Genomic DNA, 26,368 nt, shown 5'->3' with positions numbered 1-26,368 from the left:
CAAGAAAATACATACTTTATTAAGGGCAGCATGATAACAAGGGCACTTCTGGAATCCATCATTGTCTTTAGGTTTGTTTTTGTCCTCCACTCCAACTACCCCGTGCTTAAAGATGGGCCCAGCTCAGTGGAGTTGTTCCAGTGCAGAATCTGGCTCAACATCTCACCACACTCTCTAATTACATCCGCTAAACAGGTGCAGGATATGGCTGTGCATTTCAGAGATAAGCACGTGAAGGCGAGGATTGAACAGAACTGAAGAAGCCACATGCTTCTGGGGTTAGCTATATATGCAAATCACCGTGAGAATTTTAATTTCCTGTTTGCTCTCTCTGTTATGATCATTTGCTTCCAGTCAGATGAGACAGAGATTTGTAAAACTAGTAGCACTGCTCAGAGCAATATCAATTGGATACATCAAAGCAATGAAACTTCTAGTATTACACTAGAAAGGGAGTCAGAGAGAATCCAAACTACAAATAAGTAATCCAATTGAGATCAGAAAAAGAGAGGAGTTGCCTGAATGTTGAAATAGTGGACCAAATAGCGAATTCTCTTTTCTTGCATCATTCTTTAAAACTGGAACACAGAACTGTTTAATTTGTACCATACATTGTACTAAGATTAACAAGGTAAAAGGTTATGAAATCTTCACACAGTATGCAATCACAACGGTAAGTGTTGAATGTCAAATGTTGCTTTTCAGCAGAAAACAAGTAAAAATAGTCACCAATTTCCTCTAACAGACAGAAAAGCTGTGTATAGATCTTTTATAAAAAATGATGTACAAGACTTTAAAATTACCTTATTTGCAAGAGATGCAAGTCTTAGGACTAACATACAGCACTTCAAATTGTTTACAAGCAGATTTAAAATCAAGACAAAAAAGGCTACTTATTTACAAACAAAACTCAGATTTTTTTTAAAAAAAAGGAACATTCCTTTAAAAAGCGGATGCACAAATAAAGGCAGATCGAGACATTTTAAATGCTTTAAAAAAGGCATTAATCAATACAGACAGACAAACCGTGACAACTGGATAGCGTATACAAACACTGTATCCATAACTACAGTGTGCTCATACCTTTTCCGCTGTTACAGCAAGGCAGGGGTGGAAAGTTTAATTTCAGCAGTCCTGGCAAACTGCTGCATCTTGCAAGAGGGAAGACTGCATTTTAAGAAGCCACTGACCTGATTTTCAGAGAGATCGAGTATACACATTGTTTTACTTTAGCAATTGGGCAGAACTGAAGGAACAGTGTGTGGCTACCAAGAGACTCCAGCTTACATTCCCTCCACACCCAGCTCCAGGGACCCTTTTCTCTAAAGGGAACATCACCTCAGAGAGTGTGTGTGGTTGATGAGAGGTAACCACTTCTCTGGTGTGTGATCATCTCACAGCCCTTCCAGAAGTGAGCTCTTCACACAAAGTGGTCATCTAATTTGCAAACGGGATGTGTGTGCAGGTTAGAAACGCTTGTGACCCACAGGAACATTAAAACAAGCATCTATTTGAAATTAAGAGCAGAGTTTGTTTATATAAATTGCAGAAGATTTTGATCAGTCACACTCACATACACACAAGCATCACACAAAAAAGGCCCCTTTAAAGATCCCCTCTGCTAACATTGCTTTAAGCTTTAGCAGCTAATTTGGTTTCACAGACCAGTCCTGCTGGGGAAGATCCCTTTCCCACTACATCCCAACAGTTTAGCGTTTTGCACCCATGATGCCCTGCAGCATGTCTATGGGCAGGGGGAAGACAATGGTGGAGTTCTTCTCCGCAGCGATGGTGGTCAGAGTCTGCAGGTAGCGAAGCTGAAGGGCAGCAGGGGACTCTGAAATAACCATAGAGGCTTCTTTCAGGGCCCTGGAGGCGTTCATTTCACCCTCAGCCGCAATTACCTGAGGAAGAAAAATGCATGAAACAGCAGGTCTAGCACAGTGCTAAAATGGAGGCTAGTTTGACTATTTCAGTCTCTTCCGTTGTAAGACAAGACAGTGCTCAAATGAGAGAGCTTCAAACAAAAGTTCTGGGCACCCTTTGTGCAGATTTGGTTTACAACTTAAGAGATTTGTACCTTATGAATAGGGCCCTATCAAATTCACAATCCATTTTGGTCAATTTCACGGTCATAGGATTTTAAAAATCATAAATTTCATGATTTCAGCTACTTAAATCAGAAATTTCAGTGTTGTAGGGGTCCTGACCCCAAAAGGAGTTGTGTGTATGTGTGTGTGTGTGTGGGGGGGTCACAAGGTTATTGTGTGTGTGTGTGTGGGGGGGGGTGTGTGTGCAGTACTACTACCCTTACTTCTGCACTGCTGCTAGTGGCAGCGCTGCGTTCAGAGCTGGGCAGCTGAAGCGCGATGGCTGCTGGCCGGGAGCCAGCTCTGAAGGCAGAGTCACCGCCAGCTCAGTGCAGGCGTAAGGATGGCGTGGTATGGTATTGCCACTCTTACTTCTGCGCTGCTGCTGGTGGGGCACTGCCCTCAGAGCTGGGCGCCTGATCAGCAGCCGCCGCTCTCCATCCACCCAGCTCTGAAGGCAGCGCAGAAGTAAAGGTGACAATACCGTGACCCCCCCTAAAATAACCTTGCAACTCCCTTTTGGGTCAGGACCCCCAATTTGAGAAACGCTGGTCTCCCCTGTGAACTCCGTATAGTATCGGGTAAAAGCACACAAAAGACCAGATTTCATGAGGCGAGACCAGACTTCACAGTCTGTGACACATTTTTCATGGCCGTGAATTTAGTACTTATGAAATAGCTGCCAGGACCCTGCCAAACAACCCCCTTTAGGATCCAGCAGAAGGGACTATAACAAACGCTGCTGCTGCACCTTGTAGGCACTTCTTGTGGGTATTAGTGGAAACTGTACTGCAGAAACCTGAGCAGAGGGGCCAATTAAACCTGAATCCACTGCTGTGCAACAAAGTTATACATTAAACATGGCTTCTACTGTAAGCTAAATCAAAGCACAATATTCTTTGACTTTACTGCTACACCCTGGGAGGGATGGGATGGGATAGAGAGGAATAAACTCATCTTCATATTTCAGTGGCCTAAGATTCACTTTGAATATCAAGCTATGAAACAAGCTGGGAGGTAGATATAAAGTGGTTGTCCTCAGATTTAAGGGTGACTGCAACATACTAAACAGCTAAACCAACATCAGAACTCATGATTATAGATCTCACCGGCTAGTAATCCCACTGGGGGTCCAGATCTGAGACGGTGCATCAATACCAGATCCCTTTAAACCCACAGAAGCCAGACTGGATAGGATGAGGGTGGTGGCATGGTGAATTATAGTGTACTGGTTCCTGAGTGGGGCAAGGTAGGTATGTGGAGGATACTTCTTTCTATAGAATATAGTCCACTCGGATTACTCTTGCAATGGGTCTCCATCCTTTTAACCATCAGACTAAGTGAAATTATTTGCAGATTTCATACTGTTTAGCTACCCCAGAACAGGTCTAGGAATTACCATTTGGAAATACAAGTTACTGCCTAGAACCAAGGCCTCTTTCTAGCTGCCCTCCCAAGTTCACCTTCCATAACTCCTAGCAATGAAATACAGATCTGCTCTTGTTTTTATTTCCCCACAGAAATATAAGAGAGTCTGAACAATTTTTAAACAGGAATATACAAGTGGCTCAAGAGGTCTCATTAACTATTTCCCTCGGGGTGGGTCTCTCCTCTGTCTGTATATGATAATTAAGGCCGTGATTTATTTTTAGTAAAAAAGTCACGGACAGGTCACGGGCCAAAAACAAAACAAAACAAAACAAAAAAGTCACAGCCCCTGACCTGTCCATGATTTATACTAAAAATACTCATGATTGAATCTTGGAGGGGCCCGCTGTGGGGGGGAACCCGCTGCTGCTCCGGCCCCCACTAGTGGGAGAGGAGTACCGGGGGGGGGGGGGGGGCTGCTGCCGCTCTGGCTCCCGCGGGGAGGAAGGAGGCCTAGGGGGCCAGCAGCTGCTCCGACCGCCCCAGGACTGCTGAGTCCCTGGGGCCAGCTGCATCAGCCACTGCTTGGGCAGTCCCCGGGGCCAGCTGCCCGGGGCTGCCAGCGCGGCTGGCTACGGGACCGCCTGAGTGGCTGGCTGCAGAGCTGCTCCAGCAGCGGCCAGCGTGGCTGTCCCCAGGGCTGCCTGAGCACCTGGCCCCGGGGCTAGCTGCTTGGGCGGCCCTGAGGTCAGCCACACTGGCTGCTGCAGGAGTCACGGAGGTCACAGGAAGTCACAGACTCCACGACTTCCGCAATCTCTGTGACAGACACGTAGCCCTAACGATAATGAATAAGAAGTTGGATGCCAAGAGTCAAAAGGGAAATAAAAGGATACCCTTAAGTCAAATGTAAGTTCCATAGCATCAAATGGACTATGATGAAACCTCCCATTGCTGAATGGTGATCTTCAGGTTTCACAACAAAGATTTGTTTTTCTGATCAGATGAGGCTCTGAGCAGACTATTAACGTGTTCCTACTAGTGAGAGACAAACTTCTGAATCCCTGTCTCAGACTGGAATTCTTAAACACAACCTGCAGTTTCACACTCGAGCTAATTCAGTAAATACAAAACACACAAAATGCTTCCTGGGTTCCCCAGAGGATCTGGAAACCACCAGAGGGAGCAAGTTCCACAGCACAAGGTCTTTTCCAGTGAGAGAGCTTCCCAGAGCTTAGCAACAGGGCTGAGTTCCACCTAGCAAAACCAGAAGTCTCAGGGGATCTTAAATGTTTTACATCAGATTTTCTCACCCTACACTACAAGCAAAAGGGAGTAACACCACCAAATGGATGAAGAGGGATGCAGAGTACTTCACAAACTTTTAGCCTCATGAGCTCCCTAATGCATTCTTTTCTTTTTCTTTCCCCCCCCCAAATGGAGAAATGGAGACAGAGAGTATAAGGGACTTGCCTAAAGCCACAGCAAGTTAACAGAAGAGCTGGAAACAATGCAGAAGTCATGACAGTCTCACACTTCAGCCACTAGGTCACATGATCTCTCAAGACTCCATTCTATTTAAGTTTTTCAGAACTTGCTCTTGGGGGGAAGGTAGGGAAGGTTGGGATTTCAGGGTTCACAAAAGTGAGACAGATGGTGTGACCCAGGATGAGTGCTGGCTTCCAAAGACAGCTCTACCAGAATCTTGCCCTGCATACCCCATGCTATTCTGGCTGGAGATCTCCATCCTCAGAGAGAGCGTCACGTGACATTATTGATGAAAACGCAAAGTATGTTGAAGCTACTGTATTACCTTGGCTCTTGCCTCCCGGGCAGCTTCTGCTTCAGCAGCCATTGCTCTCTGTAGCTGGACTGGCAACTTTACATCCTTAATCTCCACGCGTTCCACTTTAATTCCCCATTCATCTGTTGCCTCATCGAGTGTGACCTGTTAATGAGGCAAGACAAAGGTGCTAGATTCATTTACTTGGCTACATTACAAAAATCATGGGTAAAAAAAAATAATGTAGTGTTTAAACAAAGGCACAGAACACATGAATTGAGTCAATAAATAATATTAATATTTGGACATCTCCTTGCACCTGAGGATCTCAATGCACTTAGCTGATGGTTGTGTCATCGTTGAACCATGTAATATCAAACATTTTGAGAAGGGAACACAAGCTGGTGGTCATCTCTTCGAACTAGAACATCGGCCTGAAATACTGGTGCAACCCACCCTTTAGGCAACAGTGGTCTTCCCTCTGTCCCAAGATTCTGTCTGCATCAAGCTGGGGAGGGTCTTCTCAAGGGTCCATGAACACGATTCTAGCATCCCTTTGCAGCAGTCTTCACAGCTCAGGGCAGGACCTTTTTATTAGAGTCAGGCAGTAGTTTTGCCTCTTTGGGATTATTTTTCTTTACTCCACCCTGCCACCTACAATTTTTAAAGCTAAAAACTAGATCTCATTGGCTCACTAGCCCATTATTGCCTCATTTGCTCCTTTTTATATTTATATGCTGTCACAACAGCTCTCATGGAAGCTTTATACAAAACCTCAAATCCAAGGTTCACCTAGATATGCTCGGCTCTTCTCTGTACTGGTGTACAAGCCTGACCCTGCAAGGTGCTCATAGCCCTATAGTTTAGCTTTTCTGATTAGAGAAGCAATGCACCCAGCACTGCTCATACCTGCATGCTGTGTGCAATTTCTTCTCGATCAGACAGGATCTGAGAGAGGTTCTTGGTCCCCAAAACGTTCCTCAGGGTGGTTTGTGCCAGGAGCCGGGTGGCCGAGTCAGCATTTGTGATATTTGCAACAGCAAGGGTGGCATTCTGGACTTTGTAATAAACCACTCCATCCACGTTAACTGTCACAGAGTCCTTGGTAAGGATCTATAGGGAGGTAAGAAGTCTAATAATTAAGCAGAACAACAACGACGAATGAAAGAGACAACAGAAGAAACTAATTATACTACTATGAGAGAGAAACGGGCCTATTTGAGTGGGGCCTAGTCTACAAGTTTCTATTTTCTTTAGGTTCTGTAAACTTTTTCTTCTTCTTTTAAGCTTAAGTAGGATTTATATTAATAGAATCTGACAGGTCTTTTGCTCTGAGATGACCTTCATCCAATCAGGCACCAATTGTCTAGCGCTCCAATTCTTTGCCAGCAAAAAGCCCAGAATATTTTAAGGAATACTAAGAGAACGAAATATGGATGAGTCTAAGTATGAGTGAAATAAGAAACAAGAAGCTATTCTATCACTGTTCACATCTAGAACATGTAGAAACCCAGAGGTACTTGACAATCTGTAACTCCCCAGACAAGGTTTAAACTATCGAGCAGAGACAACATCCTCTGGTTCCCTGAATTGCAGTCCTGCCTCTGACATTCTGAAGACCAGTGAACTCCAGTCACTCGCTTTGTTTTTTATTTTAATTTTTTCTTTTTCCTATTGTGGTTTGACAGGGAAGCCTATCACCCCTAATTATGATTTTTCCTTTAACACTTTCTAAGATGTGAATGAGCAAGTGTGTGTGTGTGTGTGTGAGAAATAGCATATGCGTATCCAAATTTTAAGTCCTACTTTAAATCACTTTGTGTTAACATGGACAATACAAATGTGTCTGTGCAAACTACTCTGCTCCCAAAGGGAACTTATGGGTTGTTAATCACTACGTATCATAGCAGAAATAAACTGGTCAGGGAATGAGTCAGCTGTAGAAGTCACCTAGTAACAGGGCACCTCCTTAGGTTTCCAGGGAGTGTATGTATAAAACTGATCATGTGTTACATTAACTTCATGAGTCATGTCTTGATCGGCTCATTGGATGAACACAATCAATAGTTGATTCCATTTTAACTGTAATTCTGATTTGATACTTGTGCTGTTTAATCCTTAATTAGTTCAGTAAAAATTATAGTAGTTAGTAGTTTTGATTTTAAGGTTGCCTTTTCTTAATTTGTAATAAAATCCATAAAAATAATAAAGCTGTTTTTTCTTTCAAAATTGCAACAAGAGAGTCACAACATTTTCTCCAGGGTTAAAGGTAATTTAGTAAAGTATTTAAGAGGTACAGTTCTGTACCTAAATTGATATCTTTATCCCTCACAATTATATGCTGGTAATACCATATGGGGAACAATCCTGAGTCTGCCAGGAGGGGGTAGTCCTAAAACTGTAGGTTGTTTCTATCTCAAAAGAATACAATGCGTAGGGGCACACATGTGTATGTATATTTACATATACGCATATATGTGAATGAACCATCTCAGGCTTAAACTCCTTTAGACTAGGAGGAATTTGGGGTCAAGCTGCTTGTCACTGAAAAGTAACTTTTTGCTAGGTTTGCAATAAGGTGTTATTGACCTCAAGGTCATGAGGTGTTAAAAATCCCCATATAGGTAAACAAAAACAAAAACAAAAACAAACAAAAAAACCCTCAGTAAAAAGAGACTTTTACACTAAATATACCTGTCCTACTTTGCTAGTTCCAGAATATTTCACAGAAGCAGAACAGACTAATCTGTCATAAGCAAAGTGGCAAGATAAAAGGACAGATACCATATATCAGAGAGTGGGCAAAAGCTCATATTAGCACCCTGGACTGAATAGCAGTGTGAGGCAGCGTACATCATTGAGTGCCCAAATCCCTAGGTCCTTCTGGCAGGGGAGGCTCTGAGAACATTCAGAAAGCAATAGGGCTGAGAACTCCATGGTTTTTATTTAAATGCAAAGGTAGGAGTTTGGACCATTCCATTCGCACGTGGTTAAGGATTGCTCTCTGGTTAAGAGCAAAAAAGCAGACAATCAAAATAATGTATAATGACAGATGACTTGTTTGATATTTGTATATGTGGGGAGGTCACTTACAACATGGGTGCCATCTCATAGCAGATATAGGGTGCTTGTGATTCTCACATCCATGGTACATTACTTATGAGATCACACTCATCAGATAAGATGCACCTGACTATGTGTGTCAATATATACAACAAGAACAAAGTAGATGACCTACTTAGTAACCAGATAGGAAAAAAGGAAGTGGTATTTTTACTCTGCTCTTTAAAAGGAATGCCTCAAACAGGAATTTCCATGTAGGTGTGGGTAAAACAGAAGACAATGCCATTAGTCAGTGCAAAAAGAACAGGAGTACTTGTGGCACCTTAGAGACTAACAAATTTATTAGAGCATAAGCTTTCGTGGGCTACAGCCCACTTCTTCGGATGCATATAGAATGGAATATATATTGAGGAGATATATATACACACACATACAGAAAGCATGAACAGGTGGGAGTTGTCTTACCAACTCTGAGAGGCCAATTAAGTAAGAGGAAAACAACAAAACAAAACAAAAAAAACTTCTGAAGTGATAATCAAGATAGCCCAGTACAGACAGTTTGATAAGAAGTGTGAGAATACTTATAATAAGACACTTCTTATCAAACTGTCTGTACTGGGCTATCTTGATTATCACTTCAAAAGGTTTTTTTTTGTTTTTTTCCCTTCTTTCTCTTACTTAATTGGCCTCTCAGGGTACGTCTATACTTACCCGCTGGTTCGGCGGCAAGCAATCGATCTTCTGGGATTGATTTATCGCGTCTTGTCTAGACATGATAAATCGATCCCGGAAGTGCTCGCCGTCGACGCCGGTAATCCTGCTCCGCGAGAGGAGTAGGCGGAGTCGACGGGGGAGCCTGCCTGCTGCGTGTGGACCAGCGGTAAGTACCTTTAAGTTTGAACTAAGATACTTCGACTTCAGCTACATTATTCACGTAGCTGAAGTTGCGTATCTTAGTTCGAACTGGGGGCTTAGTGTGGACCAGCCCTCAGAGTTGGCAAGACAACTCCCACCGGTTCATGGTCTCTGTATGTGTGTATATATATATCTCCTCAATATATATTCCATTCTATATGCATCCAAAGAAGTGGGCTGTAGCCCACGAAAGCTTATGCTCTAATAAATTTGTTAGTCTCTAAGGTGCCACAAGTACTCCTGTTCTTTTTGCGGATACAGACTAACACGGCTGCTACTCTGAAACCTGAAATTAGTCAGTGCTTATCTGACAAAACAGAAATGGCCATATAAACCAATCTAGCCTGCGACCCTGTCTCAGCAGTGGCCAATGCCAGCTTCTTTAGAGAGAAGTGTAAACCCCCCAATAAGATACCTTGCCATAGAAAGTTATACAATAGAGAGAGGTTTCTGCCAGTTAATGCCCGAGGCACTGATAAGCCTTGCAAGTATTTTCCCCAATACGTGCAACTGCAGATGCTTTTCTTCTGAATAATCCTTTTTGCAATCTTATTGCTGTAGGACATTATGGAGACAAATAGCTTAATTACATGTTGCATAATCCAGCACTCCAAGTATAGCAAGAGGTAACCAATTTACATCAGTTTATAACACCCCCATCACCTACTTAACACAGAGAAAGGACTTTGATTTTTTCCATTCTCCTCTTTAAAGCACATGTTACAAAAGTACATACATAGGAATAGGAAGGCTCAACACAATACTTAACTGTGCTCTTCCCTCTCTGAGCATAAGACAGTTTTGACTTTGGCTGGATGAGGAGGTTTTAAATTGCTCTACTATTCGATGTGCATAAATACAACGTAAACTGCAAACACTCATACGATAACTTAACCAGACTCTGGGGCAGAAGCCCTCTCTCTTCTTCAGGACCGAATGTTTATATCACTTCTTAACGGGTTCAAAGGAGAGAGGAAAATACTGTGGTTTGCCAAGGAACACACAGCTCTGCATTCAGATGCTCCCACAGAGATGAAAAGAATAGCTGGAATGGTACTGCTTAAAAGCAGCACTTCCCAAGCAGCAGCAAGGTTATGACTTTTTTTTTTTTATTGTTAAAGCACTGAATTTGGTTCTCCTGGTAAACAGGAGGAATGGGGAAAAACACTTCAAAACTACTCTAGAAAAGCTTGTGAGTAACCACTCACATCAGCTGGCTACTTAAGAAATTAGTTTTCCCAGCGAGAAGGCCTAATGGATTTCATCTGGCCTGACACCAGTTTTATTTATTGCTTTTCTTATGGCTGTTGATAAGGGAATGAGACATGGATTTGCCAAGCATCCACTGCATGCTTTTAATTGGACTAAGATGTCATAGCTGGATTGCAGTGGGAATGGTACTCTGCAAAGACTTTCCAAGCCAAGTTCTAATGATCTATTATGTTTGTATTATTATTTAATATTTGTAAGCAGTGCAAGAGACACGCTTGGCATTTAATTGAGAGAACAAAGACACCGCCTCTCTCCAAGGAGTTTATAGTCAAGGATAGATACAACAAAGTGTGACTTCGGGAGAGGTGATCTCTGGCAAGGGAAAATGACATACAAAATAAAGTCATGAGGCTGCTTATAATGTTAGTTCCTTTTAATATGATAATAAAAACACACTATAGTGTGCAGGGCTGGGAAAAGTAGAGTCCATGTCTAAGGGATTGTGGCCTTTGAGAAGGGGGCATGTGGTCTGCTTGGCCAGCTACACTTGCTGCTCTTACACCTCAGAATACATTAGTTACAAACTTGTTGGAGCAGTAACCTCATAAGGAAAGAGTTTTGAATGTGTCAGATCACACTGCTCAGAATCCAAACACACATAGTTCCACTGGCATGTTTTACAAAACTGATTTGGTCAATACCAACAGATTTTAATAGGGCAATAGCTGGAGAGAATTCCTTGGAAAACATCTCCTGGCAAATCAGGAAGTAGAAGGGGGTTCAGAGAACCTTAAAGAGAAGAAAGGGGTACAGAGTGTTGAACTCTGTTTACATTTGATAATAAGTGAAGACACTACTTAGAAAAAGGGAAAAACTTACCTCCTGGGGAGGTATATCAAATGAGATTGTCCTCATATCCACCTTGATGAAGCTGTCTGTGCAGGGCAGGATGAAGAATAGACCTGTACACAAAAATCCACCCCACATAATGAGACAGTGGACCATTTATACAAGTTTATTTTAGCAGCAATTTGTGATCATCTCATCCTAATTCAATGTTTCTAGACAGTTTGTCAGGATCCTGGCAGCTTTTGATTTTTTTTTTTTACTACCAGGGTTTTGCACTGCAGTTAGTGGATCTTAAATTGGGTTCAGACATTATCAGGGGCCAGATTTTCAAGAGCTTAGCACTCTCACTTAGGATTTTCAAGAGATATCAACAATGTGTGACAATGCATTCAATGCTCTTCTGAAAATCTGACTCTCCTTTAGGGAGTTGAGCTCTTTTGAAAATCTGGTTCCAAGTGGCTACTTGGAACTGGGGAGGGGATGTCATTATTTACTTCCCATGTCCAGACATGGGGAAACATTCCAGAAGCACCAAGATCGTGGGATAATATGACAGGAAATTAGTGCTTCTGCTGCTCATTCCCAGCATCAGGCTTGACAGCTGAAATCAATGTTGTAATCCTTTAAGGTCTTGGCACCACTTCTAAAGCACACAGATAAAGTTTTCAAAAGAGCCTAAGTGACTTAGGAACCTAAGTCCCATTTTCAAAAGCATCTAGGCTCTTAAGTCATGTAGGCATTTTTGAAAACTTTACCCCACATATTAATTTAAAAAAAAATGCCTTCATTTGATTAGATTGCTTGTTTCATACATTGTTCCCTATTCTCCCCTAAAAAATATGCATAGCCCAAGGAGGGCTGGATGAGACTCACTTCATAGGGAGGGGACAGGGAAGCTAGGCAGTCACTGCCTGTAACATACTACTCACTGGATAAGCAGAAGCCTTCATTCTCAAGGGCTATGAATCCAGTGCCTTTAATGTAATTCATTTAAGGTTAAACTACGAGGACTCCTATTTTATCACTCCCTACAAAATTACAACAATTTATAATTTTATGTATTTATTAGGCACGTTAGCCCTCAGACCCTGAGCACCCTAAAGGTAGAGCATGTTCCAAAAGAAATCACAACCGGTGTAAAGAGTTGAATCCTATATATCCAAATAGCTTGGGGGACAGGGAATCACTGTATAAACAAAGAGCTATTCGATGTAACCAATGCAAGTTGAAGACATTACCTCCACTAAATATAATTGAGGCTACTTGATAAGAGGAGTTTTACTGAAATTAGTTTGAAAGACACGTCCAAACCATACAGTCCCTCCAATAAATTAGAGAGGGAAATAAAAATTTCTTCAGTTTTGCTCAGAAAATTGCCACCATTAAACTCCAATTTATATTGAGGGGACCTGACATATAATATAATTTTGAAATATTTTATTTTCTAGGCAATTAATGTTTACTTTAAGCTAAGATAGGCCACCCGATGCCTATTTGTTTGGGTTAAATTTCAAAATCCATTCATTCATTTGGTGAGTCATTTAAAAAAAGTACCAAGCTAATAAAGTGCCTTTACACTGCCAATGTGCTTTCATCTTGCAGACCATCATATAACTGAATCACATGCCTTATGCTGGATCCTACATAGGACTGACCTGGTCCTTTTGCTCCACCCCTTCCGATGCGTCCAAGTCTAAAGATGATGGCTCGCTCATATTCCTTTATGATCTGTAATGAGAAATCAGATGTTTAATACAAAAGTCTCCATCAAGAATTTAGATACAATATCTTGGCTTCCAAATATATTAAGGATAACTCTGAATAGTCTCTGGTCTTGCAGAACGTAACATGCACACTTTTCATGTCCTCACCCCAGCTGTTCTAAGCAACAAATACTAAAGGGGGTTATCTGTCAGAAAAATATTCTAAAGGATTAAATCTTTTGGGGTGTGGAGTAATTTTCCAAGGAGAGAGATGGCAGCTCTGTCACCTGAAGGGGGACAAAACATTGGAAATACACTATCAGGATCACTACTGCACTGAGGCGGGCAAATGGACTAGATAGGGTCTAATGGCCTTTCCATTTCTAATTTTTCAGGTTGTGTTGTGTTTTTTTCTTTTTAATAAAAGGTTTATAATTTTCTCTGCCCCAATTGAAATGCATTCAAAAAACTGAGATTAAGCCAAAATATAAGCATTTTCCCAGGGTCCAGAAACCCCAAGCTCAGGGAATTGAGTGATAACACAAACTTGTAAGTGCTTGTCATTCCATTATAAATGTAAGGAGTGGCTCCTCAAAATTAATACTTGTTCTTGCTATTATTTTGACCCTCCAATGCAGTTTAGACAGGGATGAAAATTTGGGATTCCTCTCTTCTCTCGCAACCTCTCAGTGTTTTCCCTTTCCTCTTCTTTCCTACAGAGTAGTAATAGAGATGCCACTGAAATTAGCCTTCTGACTGATATTACAGAAACATGGCAACTCTTGTGTGCTGGGCTTGAATACACTGAGATGTTAAGGATTGTCCTTAACCATGTATTATGGTCCAAGTAAGAGGGATCAGGGCCAGCTGGATTTTGAGACAAAACAGTGAATTGGACAATGTTGTTAAACTATTAGGAAACAATCTGCGCCTTTTTAAACTTTGGATCAAACTTTCACGTGAACATCTTTACCTTTATGCACAGCCAGATTGAGAATGGAAAGGTAATAAGGACGAAGAAGAATGAAATGATCACTAGCAGCCATCCACACACACCAAGGCTAGCGTTGGTCTCTTCTGGAAGAGAAATGTAGATATTTTAATAGTTAAAACAGAACCATCTTTGTTATATTAAATCATTAAAATTTAAAGATACAACTACACATTCCATGCTATAAATCATCATGAGAAACATCCCTTAGGACAAAGCCAAAACTCATTAGAATAAGAGCATGTTGGCCACATTATGGACTTAATTCTGCTTTTGCTTCCACTGACATCTCTAAAGCTGCATTTGTAAACCTCAGAGAGCAGAATTGGGGCAAGTGAATGAAATCACAGAATTGAAGTGTGTAATCCACATACCTTAAAGATATGAAGATATAAATTTAAGACACTGCAATATTTTACCCAAATCAGTTTCCTCTCTCTCTGCCAGGAAAGATTGTGAAGTAATAGTAGAAACCTGTCTGTCAGGCTGATTTAGAAGCAAGAAGAACACATCGCTATGTTTGCCCAAGAAAGAGGTAAAATACCAGTTGCTTCTGCAAATAATTCTAGTGATTTACACCACTGAATCCTGAGCAACCTATCACAGAAGGTGCCAAGTGCTGCAGTTGCCCCCCTCCCCCCACAAAAAAAATCACCTGAAGACCCAAGAAGATGCCCATTCTCAGAGCTGTCCTATCAAAAAAAATTCTAGAAAGTGGGATGAGATACAATGCTTAGGGAGCTGCTTGGCCCCTCAGCAAAGGACATGTTCCTGCTCAGCACTTTCCTGCTGAAGGGTCTTCATATTAGAGGAATACAGGCTAGTCCTCTGCTGTGAAATGGCTGCCCTCTCTCTCACCCAGACTCCACAAGAAAGGTTTCCTGGAGCAAAGAAGAATAAGAGCCAGTAGTTCTGAATGGTTCAGAGCTTGAGAAGAGTCTGCCAACTGCCATCAGGGTGATGCTGAGCTGTCAGGTGCAGACATGAAAATGGACACTCATTGAAGAGGAAGTTCCTTATCATTCCAGCTAAGAGAGTCTCAACTACCGTCCAAAAGTCTCTGTTGCCAACTGTAGAGTTCCCAGGGTGAAACTGATCACGGGCAAAAGCTGCATTGATACTAGGGGATTAAAACCACCACCATGCCACTGAAATTCATCCCCACCATCACCCCCACTCCTTAGCCCGTTAAAATCCTTAAAAACAAAAGTTCTGACGTAGTACAAGAACATGTATTCAAAAAATAAATAATGAAATTAAAAAAAAAAAAATCACAATGCTAAGATGTGTCTGCTAAGATACACATAACACAATACTTTAACATCTAAATTATAAGACTTTCCTTTGGACCATGCTTCTGGGTTTTGCTATATTCCACAAACATCAAGATGGTGCATGCTCAACTGTAAACAAAAAGTCTTTTTATCCTGACATAATTGCCATTCTACGCAAACTCCGCTTTTCAATCCATTTCACAGGACCTGGGATTTATTAAGCAATGGACTGTGCTAACCAGATGTTGGAGTTCTAGGAATAGTGGTCAGAGAACCTATCAGCTTCAGCTGGGTTTTATTTGAAGACTTCTGTGTCTTCCCCCTCAGGAAACACACAACTGATTGTTTTCGATACTCAATAAAATTACAATTCCCTAGATCAGGGGTGGCCAACCTGTGGCTCCGGCACCACATGCGGCTCTTCAGAGGTTAATATGTGGCTCCTTGTATAGTCACCGACTCCGGGGCTGGAGCTACAGGCGCCAACTTTCCAATGTGCTGGGGGGTGCTCACTGCTCAACCTCTGGCTCTGCCACAGGCCCTGCCCCCACTCCACCCCTTCCCACCCCCTTCCCCGAGCCTGCAGTGCCCTCGCTCCTCCCCCCCAGAGCCTCCTGCACGCCACGAAACAGCTGATTGGGGGGTGCAGAGAGGGTGGGGGAGGCGCTGATCAGCGGGGCTGCTGGTAGGTGGGAGCTGATGGGGGGGCTGTGGCTCTTTGGCAGCATACATTGGTAAATTCTAGCTCCTTCTCAGGCTGGCCACCCCTTTTATTTTATTTTTATATATATATAATATATAAAAAAGTAACTCAATTGCTTCACAAAGGATTAACCCGCATGTTCCCTGCTCCCCGCTCTATCGAGTCCTGCAGGTCAGTATGGTTCCCTTTCATAGATGGGGACACTCTTAGAGAGGTTAAAGTCTATATTTTCAAGTGTGTCCACTGATTTTGGGCACTTAACTTTAGACAACTAGGGCCCGCTTTTTAGAGGGGCTGAGCACCCACAACCCCAATTGAAATCAGTAAGAGCTGCATCTATTCAGTGCCTACAAAAAATCATGCTCCAAGGGTCTCATATTGAGACACCAAAAATTTGAAAATTTAGGCCTAAACTGATCTGACCAACCTCACACAAGAAGTCAGTAAAAGAAGCCCTGAGGCTTAGTTTCCTCCTTCAGTCAACAGATCAGCTCTGAGGTATTCTTTGGCCTTTCAGCTAAGACAATGTAATTTATCTTGAAGGGGGATGGACGTCACAATCCAGTATTACTCAGAGAGGTAGGACGAACTGATTAGCCTCCTGTCCTTGCCAAGAATGAAAAGAAACATCAAAGACAAGTTAGCTCAAGCTCAAGAATGTGCTCACAATACCAACTCAGGGCTTCTTGAAGGAAAGACCCCATGACCTGTTCCTTAGTAATAAGGTTATTTGTGGGTAACTGGGACATACAGAGGACAAAAACTATTGCTGCAATTTGGTAATCAAGGAAATGATAAACGATTGTGCACAAAACTATTAAGCAACCAGCTGTCAAAACCTGGTCATTCAGGGTGTGTTCACAATGCAATTAAAAATGCACAGCTGGCCCGTGCCAGCTAACTCAGGTTCACAAGTCTCAGGGTCAGGGGCTGTTTCATTGCAGTGTAGGTGGTCAGGCTCGAACTGGGTCTCCGGGACAGTGATTTCAATACGATTTGCTGGCACTAAAGTCACTTGGGAGGAAAAAAAAGGAAAGAGGATATTGTAATATGTTTGGTGCCCCATCTCAGCCCCGTGCCTTTTGCTTGGACAGACACTACATGTCCTCAGATCAAGTATATTTAAAAAAAGGTTTCGCACAGCTTTATATACAGCATTCACTCCTGGGCTCAGTCCACCTCCCACCCACTTTTAACAGATTCTAACACTTCTAACAGATTTTAACAGTACCGTAGTGCTTGGCAGAGTGTGACAAAGAACAAATCATTCTTTTCACTAAATGCCCACCAAATAATTGACAATAGAACTGCTAAGAGAACAGGTGTGCAGCATACTAGGTTCTGGGATGAAAGCAGCAGCAGATGAATAAAGACACATGTTTCGGTTTCAGCACAGGTAACTGTAGAATGGAGTTCCACTTCCACTGGAACAAGAGAATCAGATCAAGACAGATTAATAGAATGAGCTAGAAATGGGCAGAGAGGAAGAATGGTTTATGAACTGGACTGGGATTCTGAGAACTGGGTTCTGTTCCTTGTCCTACCACAGCGTCCTGGTGTGACTGAAGGTGCCTCACTTTCATGTCTGTAAAATGACACTCCTCCCATCCCAGAAGCATATTGTGAAGATTAACCTGTGGGTCCATGAGATCACCTGATACTACACCAGTGAGCACCATACAAAAGCTCATCAAAAACAAATTATTATTAATTGTATTAATGTAGGGCCTAGGAGTCTTAGTCATGGACCAGGACCCCATTGTGTTAGGTGCTGTACAAATACAGAACAAAAAGAGTCTCTGCCCCAAGAAGCTTACAATCTAAGCATAAAATAAGAGTCAACAGATGGCTACAGACAGGGGGGTAGAAGGAAACAATATTGGTCAACATGATTGGCAGTGGCCTCAGCAACCTAACCTAAAATAAAGGATTTAGCTTTATCATACAAAATATGGAAATCCATACTTCAAACCTCAGTACAACAGAACCCCATTTATCCAATCTAATTGGGACCGGAGCCAGATTGGATAATTAAAAATCCGGATAAACCGGAGAATTGGAAAATAAATTGCAGCAGTGCCATCTAGCGGCCACAGGCGAGATCACCCGCTTCTGGCCCTGAAGTCCTGGTTGTCCGGTTAGTGCAGAGAGCTGGTTAATGAAGGGTCAGATAAATGTATTTGTACAGTAATGGATATACTGTATCTAGTAAATAAGAGGGAGGCTTTCCCAAATAGAAACAGGAAAGCAGAGAGATACTGAATTCTGCAAATTCAGAGCAAGTTTATCTTTGTTTCCACAAAATAGTTCAGTGAAATCTGGTATATGCAACCAATCAAGGAACTGACAAAAACTGGCTGCTTAAAACAGGAGGTGGAAAAGAATTTATTTAGTGTATTTTGGGCCACATCTTATACCAAGTAGCTGCCTAATAAGGATGAGTTCCTGTACAAGTGTCACTGTATTGAACTTCAATATTCTGCTCTCCCTACACATTTGGAACTCCTGTGAGAGGAATGCCAAGGGGATAGCCACTCTTGCATGGGGGAAGAGGGGGAGAATACCAAAGGGGAGTACTATCATATGGATATGAGGAGGATTTTGCCTTTCCACAAGCTGCCATAGACTCCAAAATCTGACAGAAAACACACACAGCTAGAAGCAGATTTTACAGGTTTGTGGTCCTCATAACATACACTTGTGGCAGTGATTATGTGTGGGTATCTACAATAATAATTTATTAGATTAATTGATTACATAAATCCCCGCTCAGTATGTCAAATTATGCTGAATACCTTAATTTTCAATCAATTTGTAAAGCTGGTGTATTTGATTATCTGTTCTATTAAGACAGGGAAGGTGGGGAAATCAGCTTGTGCAGTTTTGTTACTCTATTTACTATATTATCACTTTCGTTATATATTGAGAAGTAGGTTACCAAAGAATGACTATAATATATATCCATATGTTCACGGTCATTTATGTCAGCTTACTGGAGATGCAAAACTGGATGTAGATATGATATATGTCAGCAGCTAAAGTGCTGCAATCTGTCCTTCTTAAATTTGGGCCTTCTGGTTTCTAAGAGCCTTCAAAATGTAACATCTGTATCTTCCTCTTCCTTCTCCTCCACAAAGAAATGGTGTATAATGGACACAAAATGCCTGTATATTCAGGAAGGAAATACAGTTTGCCAAATCAGCAAACAATTTCCTGTAGTTCTTGGGCAATCACTGGGTTATTCAACTGTGTCTTGACCCAGTGTACTTAGTCTTTGCTTGTGAGTATTCAGATTTTGAAAAGGATAATAAAAGGTTTTGGCTTAAACCTACAAAGGAGCAATTTGTTGTTGTATAGAATCAGATTTTTCAGTGGCTAAACAAGCTTTTACCCTTCCCAAATCCCAGGAAACTTTCCTCACAATCAGACTTCCTGTTCCACTGCTGCTTCTCAGAGCTACCAATAAAGAGGTAAATGGAAAGATCTTTTCTGGACGGAAGTTGTTTAACATGTGTTTGAGAGTTCAGCCTACTTTTTAAAAAGGCATTTAAAAACAGAATGTTTCAATTCACTTATCCAAAGTCAAACCCAAAATAAAATTCGGTAGAATACAGCTCTGCAATGCTAATGGAATTCACATGAACAAACACACCTTTACTGTGAGAGCAGAAATGTAGTTTATGTCAGTACTTTATTGCTGTATCAATATTTAATAACATATTTCAGTGATAGGATACTCATGAGATCACAAGAGAAGTTGTCAGGATGAGCTCAAGATGCCATTCAAAACAGAGATAGTTCATGCCCTGCTTGGCTTTTTACACCCAATGAACTCTACAGAATTAGATCATTTTGGAATTCCTAGCATTTATTACAGAATTCATCAGGAAAGGAGTGCTCTAGAGACTAACCATATATTTCACAATCATACACAAATTTCAACAGCACTTCATATGAAATATTAGTAGGAACGAACATTTCCATATCGCTACATAGTCAAACCTGACAGGGACAAATATTTTCCCACTCCATCTCAGGAGAAGAAAAAGTCATATACGCACACTGCATGATCACTAACATTTATTGCTCAGGATATATATTTAAGCTTTAATATACAGGAATCTTTTAGGCAACTGCTGAAAAACTGACTTTAATAATCATAATGAACAAAGAGAAAATCCATTAGATAATTCCTCCACAGTAAGAGACTCAAAAACAGAGTAGTGTTACATGCTGGTAAAAACGCCTGAGTCCCATCTACACTACAGCTTCCACCACTGCTACCACTTACAGAATTGCATCATTTTTCAGAGCCGTAACTCCCTAGAGCGGTCAAGGTCTACAAAAGTCAGTACCTGTATTACAGCAACTACCAGCAACAGCAAGCTGTTTACCACAGTACTATCTAACTCAGCTCTGAGCAGGTTTTCATAGGCAGAAATATCTGAGTCCCATGTGTGCTAGCAGCTTAGCACAGGTGAAACGTCACCTATTGTTGTAATACAAATTCTAATTCTTCTGTTTCAGCATGTGAAGAGAAAAAAAAACTTGCTCGACAATTCTTTGAAAGGCAGATCCTGCATACCCAATTAAATAGCTTCTGGGCCATATCATACCACAGTGGTTCCCAAGCTTTCCAGACTACTGTACCCCTTTCAGGAGTCTGATATGTCTTGAGTACCTCAAGTTTCACCTCACTTAAAAACTACTTGCTTACAAAATCAGACATAAAAATACAAAAAAGTGTCACAGCACACTGTTACTGACAAATTGCTTACTTTCTCATTTTGTCTGTATGAAATTTTAGTTTGTACTGACTTTGATAATGCTTTTTATGTAGCCTATTGTAAAACTAGGCAAATATCTAGATGAGTTGATGTACCCCCCAGGAAGACCTCTGCGTTGAGAACCACTTCCATACCATATCACTTGTTTAGCATTCTTAGCTTGCTGTTGGTGTCTCCTGTAACTTTTCAAAATACATATTATTTATAAACAATACCATTTGTTTTGTATTTTAATTCCTTCTATTGTTTATTACAAGAGACATTTACAAGAAAACAAGGTCTGTTTCATTAACAGTTGGTCTTCTGTTGCTTAGTCCCTATTTAAAAATCAGTCACCCTCTGTTTGTAACATCACAACTGGGTTTTGTATATAGAGTTATGGGATCGTAAACATGATTAAGAAGTCAAGTCAGCATTCAGAGATCTAAGGATCCCCTCAGGAACAGAGATACTCTGACCACTAGACAATATAACAAGTTTGGCAGTCTCAGTCCAGCTAAGAATGGAGAGTTGTCCATATTGCAAAAGCCACCACCACTGGCACTGATTTACCCCCTTAGCAGCAAGGCAGAATAGAAAAGTGAGGACTGACCTATCCACTCATCCCTAAAAGAAAGTCTCTCTATAAGCCAGTGTTGGGGCAGAAACTTGTATTTATACTGCCCATGCTGTACCTGTACTTAAGACAGATGACTTAACTCTCCAGATACGTCAGTTCAACACATTTCACTAATACCAATTTTTTAAAAAGTTAACGGGATGAGGACTGAGTATCTGTCCCTCTAGGATGCTTCCATCCTATTGGGGCACACCCACTGATAACTATTGGGTTTGTTCTTTGTTCCCTTGTGCAAGTTTGTTATTTTGGTCTCTAGTGAACTATTACCACTACTGATCCTCTCCTAGCCAGTTGGGTAGGATCCTGTCAATCAAAAGGACAGCGACAAATTCGTACCCTTAGAGCCAGCAACAGACCTTTTACACAAGCTTCTCTACTTCTCCTTGGCTACAATTAAGCAACTATCTCCTTATAAGCAATTAATACTCCATTCTGCATTAATGGCTGGAGCGATGAATGGATTTAATGATGGCAAATTGTACTGAATCAAAATAATTATAGACATCAGTAAGCCGTATCAATTTACTGTATGAATACTTCATCTACTATGGCAAAAATAATTTACAGCCGGTGTCTTAGCCTCCATGAGAACAAAGCATACAACAACTTCTGAATGACTGATAACTCGGAATGTGAAAAGGTAAGAGAGAAATTCACTTAATCTTATTCCAGGCACTTATTCAAAATGACTGATTTAGTTATTAATATCCAAGATACACAAAGAATGATATATAGATCTTTTAGTGGATACCAGAACTAGGCATTGGCCCCATGCCTAACAATACAAACAGGCATGCTGATATTTACACAACACAAGCTGCTCAACTAAACCTTTATATTTAAACAATCTTATGAAAAATTCCCTCCACCCCAAACTGACTACAGCACAGAACAAACCTATATTTAGTCGCATTCTGGCTGTCTCAATCTCCATTACATCATGTATTTAATGGCAAAATAAACTGGTTTTCAGTAGTCAAATTAGTATTGTAGGATGATAGACATGGAAAATATCTGTTATATTGAGTTCATCCTCTGAAAACCAACTCCGAGAAGTCATATGAGATGTTAAAGTGATAAGAACAGATAATACATGACACCCAAAAGACCAAAGAATGTTGGATAGTCCAACTTTTTCTAGTATAGCCCAAACTGCTAGTATAAAGCACCACTGAGAAACAGAAAAAAAAAGTGGAAATTGAAGAAGAGTGATCTGTGTCTAGTGATGCAAGCATGCATGTGTGTACGTACAAATTAATATTTGGTTAAAATAAAGTTTTATGAACTTCCATTATGATTATTTTGAAAATCTTGCTGTCAGGGTTGTTTCATATCCCACCAATCCTATGCAATAGAGCAGTGGTTCCCAAACTGGGGTTCGTGAACTATCCCTGGGGGGTTCACGAAATGTTACAGGGGGTTCTTGGGGAAAAAAATCCCTAATGGCAGACAGAGCTGTCCCTAGGGACCCCGGGCAGCCTGGGGCCAGCAACCTGGACCCCTGGACTTCCAAGAGCTGAGCAGATCAATGCAAGCATATCTATCACACTCAGGAGATTTCAACTTCAAGACTCCTTATAAGAAATGGAAAGGGAGGTGGATATTTTTTGCTGTTTTTAAAATTAAATAGGCAGCTAGTATTGTTTTAAAAATTATTATAAAGAACAAATTTAAGCTTTGTTGTAATGTGCGTTGTTTGCCAGGACTGCTCAAGACCTGAATGCTTGTGTAGGAGGAACTCTTTGAGTTGGCTTTTTAAATACCTTCATGCTGTTTCACATCTGATACTCCTTGATGAAACATAGGAGCCTTGTCTTATAACAGGCTTATTCAAAGTGATACAAACTACGAAAGTGAGATCTTGGAAGTGTGTTGCTGTTTCAATAAAGTAATAAAAATACTGTCATGATAAATAATAATAAATAGTGTGTAATATTTCCAAGACCACTGCTTTTATAATTTATAGTCAGGTAAAGGAGAAAATCCCTGGAAATATTCATTTTTAGGAGGGGGTTCGCGAGACTTGACATTTTAATGAAAGGGGTTCACAAGTTGTTAAAGTTTGGGAACCATTGCAATAGAGTGACCAGACAGCAAATGTGAAAAATCGGGACGGGGGTGTGTGTAATAGGAGCCTATATAAGAAAAAGACCCCAAAATCAGGACTGTCCCTATAAAATCGGGACATCTGCTCACCCTACTATGGAACCATCAGCCACTTCCTAAATTATAAGCATATGATGCTATTTTCACCATCTCATCCTTAATAGAACAGTTTGTTGTTTTAAAATCCACTATTATACTGAATAATCTGGTTAGTCACTATCATCCATTGAACATTTTGCTAATACCAAACACATTTAGTGGAGTAAACAAATCAGTTCTTCTTATTCTCATTTACAGTTAGAATTCCCTAAGGGGACTAGCTTTGTTGACAAGGATCTTAATTATATGTGGAGTTTCACTTCTTAGTGATCCAGCCATGTTATTTTCTGTCCAAAAGAAAACTGCACATCAGGTCATTTGCTAATGAAATGAACCCCCTTTCCCTACCTTCTTATTCCCATTACTACAAGTTGACACCTCATACAAGGAACTGTGAAAACTTTAGACTTATTTAAAAATTTAACCCAATTTCAAACCTCCTCCTCATCCATTTTTGCTGTGTACCCCATTCTGAGTAGCCAATCTTATAAGAGGCCTGTGCCACACATTTTGTTTCTGGACATACGGTAGAACCTCAGAGTTACGAACACTGGGAATGGAGGCTGTTCATAACTCTGAAATGTTTGTAACTGAACAAAACATTACAGTTCTTTCAAAAGTTTACAACTGAACATTGAGCTAATACTGCTTTGAAACTTTACAATGCAGAAGAAAAATGTTGTTTCCCTTTATTTTTTTAGTAGTTTATGTTTAACACAGCACTGTATTGTATTGACCCCCCCCCGCTGCTGCCTGAATGTGTACCTCCAGTTAAGGTGACCAGATCGCAAATGTGAAAAAATCGGGACGGGGGTGAAGGGGTAATAGGTTCCTATATAAGAAAAAATCCCAAATATCGGGACTGTCTGTATAAAATCCGGATATCTGGTCACCCCAGTTCCAAATGAGGTGTGTGGTTGACTGTTCATTTCGTAACTCTGGTGTTCCTAACTCTGAGGTTGTACTGTACGGTGGTGACACTGGGCGCTTGTCTAGCTTGTCTTGTTTTAGGCCACCAACCTAGGGTTGCCAACCCTGCAGGACTGTCCTGGAGTCTCCAGGAATTAATGATCAATGTTTAATTAAAGAGGTCATGTGATGGTACCGCCAGGAATATGTCCAACTAACATTGGCAAGTTCAAGCCTGCCCCGGCCCCAAGCTCCAGCGCGAGCTGTTCCTGTGCACGGGGGGGGGGACCTGGCTGGGACAGAAGCTGCGCGCAGGATGTATCGGTGCCCGTAGCGGGGGTGGGAGCCGAAGGAAAGGGAACGGGCGAGCTGGGTAACCGGACACGGGGGGTGCCCTGCCCTGCCCGGGAAGCTGCGAAGAGTCTGAAGCGAACTTTGCCCTTGTTCGGGCCCGCAGTGAGCAGCCTCGAGACCCGCCCTGGCAAGCGGGGCCCGGGGTCACACGGGCCCCTCCTGACCGGCCAGGGGGCAGGCAGCGCCCTGAGGGAAGGGGCGCGGAGCGCGAGGCTCTGCCAGCAGCGGGCTGGGCCCTGAGGGGCGCTTCCCGCCTCCTGCCCGCCGCGCGCCTTACCGCTGAAGGTGTCCGGGACCCGCTGGCTGCGGTCAGTTCTCGCTCCCTGCTTGTCCGCCATAGCCGCGTCCGCTGCGAACCGCTACCCTCCGCTCCGCCGAGTGACCGCACCCTAGCCGCCAGCCCCGCGCTTCCCTCCGCCCTGAGCGCCCCGGGGCCGCCCCCTGCGCCAGGCCCCGCCCCGGCCCCGCTCAGCAGGGCCCCCAGGGCTCGGGGCGGAGCGCGGGGCCCCCTGGTTTCCGGCTCCCCTGGGGGGGAGCCCCGCATTTCCCCCTGCGGTGAGGGGATGTGCGGGGCTATGGAGTGGCAGAGGCACAGGGGTGTCAGGGATATGGGGAGGGGGACATGGGGGTGTCAGGGAGGGGGGGCAATAGGAGGAGGGGATATGGGGAGACAGATAGAGGATATGAGGGTCAGGGACATGGGGAGACAGATACTGCGATATGGGGTGTCAGGGATATGAGGTGACAGATACAGGATATGAGGGGCAGGGATATGGGGAGACAGATACAGGATATGAGGGGCGGGGACATGGGGAGACAGATACTGCGATATGGGGTGTCAGGGATATGAGGTGACAGATACCGAGATATGAGGGGCAGGGACATGGGGAGACAGATACCGCGATATGGGAGGCATGTATAGGTGGAGACTGACAAGACACAGGGTTATGGGGGTGTCAGGGATATTGGGGCAGAGATATGAGTCACAGGAATATGGGGCTGTCAGGGATATGAGAGGCATCTCCTGGGGGCTCTGGGGTTGGGTTTGAAGCCATGTCTCTGTTAAAAGTTATCTCTTCCGCTTTTCACTTTTCGTGTTGGATAGTCACTGTCGGTGCCCAGTGCAGGGTGGAAGGGAGGGCAGGGCTGAGTCAGGTTTGCAGGGAGCAGCCAGAAAGAATCATTTTGCTATTGAGATGTGAGGGTAGATTAATACCCCCTCTTACTGTTCACACTGCGGGCAGTGCACTTGGGGTGACCGTTGGCCCTGTGACGTGGGAAGGGATGGAATTGTTCAGGCCAGAATGTTCTGTGGTGGTTACGATTCCCTGGGTTGGAATTGGGCAAAGGGGCCCTCGGATGTGATGGGGGAGGTGACAGCTGGTGAGTTATCTGGGAAATGGACTGAAGGGACCATAGGGCATGGTAAGGCACTGACACGGATGAGGCAGTTGGAAAATGGGCCTTAAGGGGAAGGGAAGAGGAGAGGCATATGGGCACTGGGCCATAAGAAGAGGAGAGATTCTTAAGAAAGTGCAGTGAC

At 42.4% G+C, this 26,368-nt stretch overlaps 1 protein-coding gene across 1 annotated transcript; it reads right to left on the bottom strand.

Annotated features, from left to right (window-relative positions):
• On the bottom strand, positions 1-25,214 carry STOM (stomatin). The gene is made up of 7 exons (XM_065418593.1): positions 25,103-25,214; positions 13,957-14,060; positions 12,936-13,008; positions 11,311-11,393; positions 6,151-6,354; positions 5,272-5,406; positions 1-1,904 (listed from the first exon to the last, which is right to left on the bottom strand). The coding sequence occupies exons 1-7, from the start codon at positions 25,161-25,163 to the stop codon at positions 1,710-1,712; spliced, it is 855 nt and encodes a 284-aa protein (XP_065274665.1). The 5' UTR covers positions 25,164-25,214; the 3' UTR covers positions 1-1,709.
• Between the last annotated feature and the right edge of the window lie 1,154 nt (positions 25,215-26,368).

Source organism: Emys orbicularis, chromosome 18 (genome assembly GCF_028017835.1).
Source record: "Emys orbicularis isolate rEmyOrb1 chromosome 18, rEmyOrb1.hap1, whole genome shotgun sequence".
Taxonomy (NCBI): Eukaryota; Metazoa; Chordata; order Testudines; family Emydidae; genus Emys; species Emys orbicularis.
This window is presented reverse-complemented; position numbering and strand designations above follow the sequence as displayed.

Excerpts from the sequence above, each read along its gene's own strand:
- STOM (XM_065418593.1), bottom strand. The coding sequence starts at position 25,163 with ATGGCGGACAAGCAGGGAGCGAGAACTGACCGCAGCCAGCGGGTCCCG. Across the intron at positions 14,061-25,102 it reads GGTCCCGGACACCTTCAGCG|AAGAGACCAACGCTAGCCTT; the intron begins GTAAGGCGCGCG and ends TTTCTCTTCCAG. Across the intron at positions 6,355-11,310 it reads TTGATATACCTCCCCAGGAG|ATCCTTACCAAGGACTCTGT; the intron begins GTAAGTTTTTCC and ends ACCTCCCTATAG.